This window comes from Priapulus caudatus, unplaced genomic scaffold (genome assembly GCF_000485595.1).
Source record: "Priapulus caudatus unplaced genomic scaffold, Priapulus_caudatus-5.0.1 Scaffold17, whole genome shotgun sequence".
Taxonomy (NCBI): domain Eukaryota; kingdom Metazoa; phylum Priapulida; class Priapulimorpha; order Priapulimorphida; family Priapulidae; genus Priapulus; species Priapulus caudatus.
The window spans coordinates 1,442,577-1,448,448 of NW_014577078.1; the positions used below are offsets into that span (position 1 = coordinate 1,442,577).

General features: G+C 45.3%; 1 protein-coding gene across 1 annotated transcript in view; it reads left to right on the forward strand.

Annotated features, from left to right (window-relative positions):
• Positions 1-245: 245 nt before the first annotated feature.
• LOC106810519 (nose resistant to fluoxetine protein 6-like) overlaps positions 246-5,872 on the forward strand; it is a 17,376-nt gene continuing 11,749 nt past the window's right edge. Inside the window, exons 1-6 of the mRNA XM_014813902.1 lie at positions 246-342; positions 2,265-2,386; positions 2,694-2,822; positions 3,017-3,187; positions 4,192-4,285; positions 4,547-4,663. Of these exons, the coding sequence (XP_014669388.1) occupies positions 341-342; positions 2,265-2,386; positions 2,694-2,822; positions 3,017-3,187; positions 4,192-4,285; positions 4,547-4,663 (635 nt within the window). The 5' untranslated portion in view covers positions 246-340. The remainder of the gene's footprint in view (positions 343-2,264; positions 2,387-2,693; positions 2,823-3,016; positions 3,188-4,191; positions 4,286-4,546; positions 4,664-5,872) is intronic.

A 5,872-nucleotide genomic window follows, 5' to 3' on the forward strand; every position in this document is an offset into this window, starting at 1 on the left:
CACACACGCACGCACACACGCACGCACGCACGCACACGCCACACACACACACACACACACGTCACACACACACACACACACACACACACACACACACACACACATCACACACACACACACACACACACACAGCCACACACATATATATATATATATATATATATATATAATATGTAGATGTTGTTTTACACAACAAACAAATCAATACAAATTTATTACTAGCTCTCTTTGTTTTATTTTGCCAGTGTTTTCAAACTCTACCAATACCTAATGTTTTTATGACCAGTGGTAGGATCTTGTGATACTGGACATCACGTTACATCAGAAAACCTATATCTACATGTACGGTATACAATATTAATTAAAGAACCAGTATCTTACTTTATTTTGTTAATCAGAAATGAAATGGGTTTAAACACATTCAGAGAGGATTTTTGTCATTTTGATACCTAAAATCTAGTTACGACCACAGATTATTAATAAATATTAGAAATTGATTTAACAACCGTCATCTGTTAGCCCAGACTCGCATGGATATAGCCAAGGTTGTTAAGTTCTCTTATTTTCGTATTTTTGCATTGCTCTCATATAATAGAGAGTCATCAGATAGAGAGAAGTCATTTTATTGATTGTCATGTAAGAATTATTACGAATACATGCTATTACATAATGTAGAGAGGTGCGAGATTACGACGAGGTCGTTCGTGGGTTCGTGTGTGGGCGTGTGCGGACGTGCGTGCGCATGTGCGGGCGTGCGGGCGCGTGCCTGCGTGTGTGCGTGCGTGCGAGCGTATGCGCGGGCGTGCGGAGCGTGCGGGCTCGCGGTGCGCGTGCTTGCGTGCTTGCGTGTGTTGCGCAGCGTGCGGCGTGCGTGTGTGCGGGCGTGCGCTGCGGCGTTGCGGGCGTGCGTGCGGGCGTGCGGCGCGTGCGGCGTGCGGGGCGTATGGCGTCGGGCGCTGCGCGGACGTGTGTGCGGGGCGTGTGTGCGGGCGTGTGTGGGCGCGTGCGTGCGTGTTGCGGGGCGTGCGAGCGCGGCGTGCGGCGCGCGTGCGCTGTGTGCATGCGTGGCGGGGCGTGCGTATGTGCCGGGCGTGCGGGGCGTGCGTGCGTGCGTGCGGGCGTGCGGCGTGCGGGCGTGCGGACGTGCAGGGCGTGCGGGGCGTGTGCGCGAGCGTGCGGGCGTGTGCGCGGGTGTATGTGGGCGCGTGCGTGCGAGGTCGCGTGTGCGAGCGTCGCGGGCGTTTGTGCGGGTGTATGTGGGCCGTGCGTGCGGCGCGTGCGGGCGCGCGGCGTGTGTGTGTGCGGGGCGTGCGAGCGTGCGTGGGGGCGCGTGCGTGCGTGTGTGCAGGCGTGCGGGGCTGCGTATGTGCGCGTGCGTGCGGGCGTGCGGGCGTGCGTGCCGATATATTATATATATTAACAGTCATGTGCAGCGTGGAATGGCGGCCGTATTGTGTGTGCATAGAGCTTTACACAGGAATTTACAGGAAACTGTCGGCAATAATAGGTGAAAGAGAGTATAAAACATTAAACATTTTGTAGTACTAGTATTAGATTTCGTATTTATTTACCATTATATTTTATTGAAACGCTTCAAGTGCATGTGCGTTGTGTGTGCGCGCGGTGCGTGTGTGTGCGGGCGGGTGGGGCGTGTGTGCGGCGTGCGTCGTGCGGCGGCGGCGTGTGTGTGTGCGGGCGCTGCGTGCGGGCGTGTGTGTTGCGGTGCGTGCTGCGGCGTGTGTGTGCGGGCGGTGTGCTGTGCGGGTTGCGGCGTGCGTGTTGCGGCGTGCGTGGGGCGTCGCGTGTTGGCGCGCGTGCGTGCGTGTGTGTGCGGCGCTGCGCGTCGTGCGTGTGCGGCGTGTGGTGTGCGGGCGTGCGTGCGGGCGTGCGGGAGTGCGTGTGCGGCGTGCGGGCGTCCTGGCGTGTGTGCGGACGTGTGTGTGCGGGCGGGCGTGTGGTGCGCGGCGTGCGCGTGGTCGTGCGGCGTGCGGGCGTGGCTGGTGCGACTGTGTGTGGCGTGCGTGTGTGTGCGGGCGTGGGGGCGGCGTGGCGTCGTGCGTCGCTGCGGGCCCGCCGTGCGTGCGACGTGTGTGTGCGGGCGTGCGGCACGCGTGTTGTGCGGCGCGTGGTTGTTGTGATGCGGCCGGCGGGGCGTGCGCAATGACCCCGCTGTGCGGGGCGTGTGTGCGGACGTGTGTGTGCGGGCGTGCGGGCGTGTGTGAGATGGTAGAAAACAACCAATAACTTACATGATTTCTATCAAGGGTCGTCACTGCAATTCTCTTATGTGTCGTCCTGTTGGGATTCGCGCTGGATACCATTAACAAACGCCACATGAGGCTTGCCCAGAAGACTGACGGCAGTGATTCTAGTAACAATAACAAAGGTAACGATGGCAGGAAGTGCGGTACCCCGTGCAGCGAAACACTCATATCAGACAACTCATTTGCGATATGGATGGGATATGATAGATTGGTCCGTGTAATCAAATGACACTTTCGATCTGGATTGTCGCTGCTTCTATTAAAATGCAAGCCTAAACACGACAAAATTATTGTATTATTAATTACGTGTACAAAATAAATAACGTCCATACTATGTCTCTAGCGAACTTACTATTATTGTTCCATTATTAACATCATCAAACTTACTATTATTGTTCCATTATTAACATCAAAATGTCACTTGTGCAGATTCTGAGAAACCGATAGAAATGATCGAGTCACCAAAAGCAGAGTCTCAAGCAGAGGGTAGACATCTTAGCGAAAGACTTTTCGACCAGATCTGGAAAGCCAAGTTATGGCTTACTGCTTCTAAACCTGGTGCGGACTCATTACGATTCACGGTCCAGAACGCATGAACTTCAATAAAACACAGTATTTCACTTTAGTAATAATCGTACAATTCTAAAATAAGTGTAAGAATAATTATTTACATGAACGAGTGTTATATCACTACTCTGATGTGAGTGCTCGATAAGCAAATAGTTTATAGTTTTTATTTTTTTATGTTACAGGAAATATCATAGAGAAAATCCTGCTGTGTTTTTCCTGGAAAACCAATGCGAGCAAGATTTCTAACACTAAACAAAGTTCAAATAGTATCAAATGCGTGCATGGACTAAGGACGCTTAGCATGACATGGGTAATAATGGGCCACAGTTTGACCAGTGCCGTCTATAAACTAGGTAGGCATTTCTTACTCAATATTAGTATGCAGTGTACACCAAGAACGCCATTTATTAGTGTTTGTTACGTATCATATATATTGCCCGCTCTTAAGAACCGAGTATAGACTACGACCGGGCACATTCTGATTGAGACCAATAATACCAAATGCAAATAATAATTATCTATATTAAATGAGCGTTTAATATTCAAATTACTTCTGCCATGCGCATATTTCCATATTATCGCATGAAAAGGATAAACTTGGCTTCCGCATAGTTCATATTTTATAGCTGAAATTGACGCCATCAATGTTTTTGTTTTGTAGGTATTAATTAACATTATAATTATTACAATTGTATACAATTTATTACAAATAAACGTGACAATGATACCGGTTTGTGGAACTTGATAACGTCAATAAGTGCGGCTCCCTCCCGTCAAAACAACTCTTTTGCCATTGCACAGATTGTAGATCTTACGTGGTTATCTGAGATTGGGAATTTTTAATAAATGTGTGATAGGGCCACTAATAATCAGGTGTGTACGGGATTTTTATGTAGTTTGACTTATACAGCTGTAAAACGATTTTTTCAACGTTTCCCTTTTCAACTTTCAACTTTACAACTTTAACTTTTAAATCTGTGGAGTTACAGATTACAGATTACTGTTACAGATTACTGTTACAGATTACATGTGTGATAGACATTTTATTCATTTTTCTTTATCGCTGTAATATAATAGAGATAGATGTGGTGTTTGTAAGAGCATAACGGAATGTGTCATGACTGAATACACGTTCACATTTTATTCTCAATTCGAAGCAACTGATTCCTGTTTGCTAGCCAGAGTTGCTAACCCTTGTTCTAAAAAGAGTTTGTTTACTCGGCTATAGCTAGAAGTCAAATATATTAGAAATATATGTATATATATGTATAGGTGTATATGTATGTATGTATGTATGTATATATATAACGTAAACCCTCATACCATTTGTTTTATAATGACGTTGCTTCATTCATAGACAACATGTCAGTATTCCTGCGTCTCACCAAGCAATGGACCTTTTATCCAATGCTACGGGCAATCTACTCCGTCGACACTTTCTTCTGTATAAGGTACTTAATTGCGTATGAATTGTGAACTAATTTTTGACTATTGCCATTTAATGTGTCATGGCGGCCATTGCTTACATTAGTCGCTTAACCGACGTCATCAAAATATATTTCGATCCACGTTTTTGTTACTAAAGCATGCTATATGTCACTGGTACACACAGATGTCACAGACACAATTTAAAGATGCAGTGTTACTGTCATAGTTGTTAAATGTCGGTCTATTCTTCCACATTAAAACTGCGCTTTGCCATTGCGTTCTAGTGGAATTTTGGTAGTCTATGGAGCATTGGCTAAGCTAGAATCTACACGCAACACCAACAAGCCAGCTGCTAAAAGCCCAAAATTTTGGCTGTACTACTACTACCATAGGTTTTCCAGGTACTGTATACGCGAGCAAAAGGATGCTTTTAATTTCTATGAGAAGCTATTGCTTATTTATTTTCTTCGGTCGATATTGGTTTATATTGTGATATTTTTCGCGCCCATATAACAAAAATATAATATAATATAATACAATACAATATAATATAATTTAATTTAATACGTAATATGATATAATGTTCGTTTGATATATAACTGACGGATTTCTCTCTCAAACGAGACTAATTTTTTAACGAGAATGCTGGATTTTGCTGCCTGGATAATATGCCTGATATATGCCTGGATATTGTGCCTGGAGTTTGCTGCCGTTGTGAAGTACTCTACAGCGCACGTACGACATACGCGCATACGACAGACTTCATTTTCGCGACAGCCGCCGCGCACGTGACCCCGCGCAGAACGGCATGGTCCTACCTGCCGCCATTATTAATTTGGTCAGTAAAGACCACGGGTTACCTGTGATAATTGCTCCATGTGACTTCATACGAGAATTGAATGGAAATATTTGGTATGGTTTATGGATGAGATGAGGAGACAGCGAGAACTATACATATCACGTGGCGTTCATAAGACGATGGATGTGGGTACGTTTGATATGAATTAAATTAATCTTGAGACAGCGAGGTGCGCGGGGTGTTCGCGTGGCATTATTAGTATATTACTCGTAACATATACCAAGTGAAAGCGAGTGAACCAACCAAGTGAAAGCGAACCAAGTGAACCAAGTGAACCATACCTACCAACCAAGTGAAAGCGAGGACCAGGACGTTCAGTCTACGTGAGGCTTTCTACGCGGAATAAATAGATGGATTCCGTGTGGAATAAATCAAGGTAGGCCTATGGACAGTTTACATTCGTTAACAACATAATGTGCGCTCGTTCGACATGAAAGATTAAATTGGTATCATCATATGGTGTCTATGGTATCATCTGTGTATGTCCATACACAGTGCGCAGTCTATCAGCTAGCTTTTGACCACTTACCTATGTTGTTTTGTTAGATGTAAATGATTATTCTATATTGTATGCAGATGACACATGTAAATCTTTAAGATACATGTTTATCTGTAAATTACATCCAAGTGTTTTCACATTTTGACATTATAAAATTAATGCATAGGCCTAGGCCTACCTACATTTTATTATATTACATTCCATCCCTTTAATTACTACTTCAATACTTTACTACGATGTGTTATTGCATGG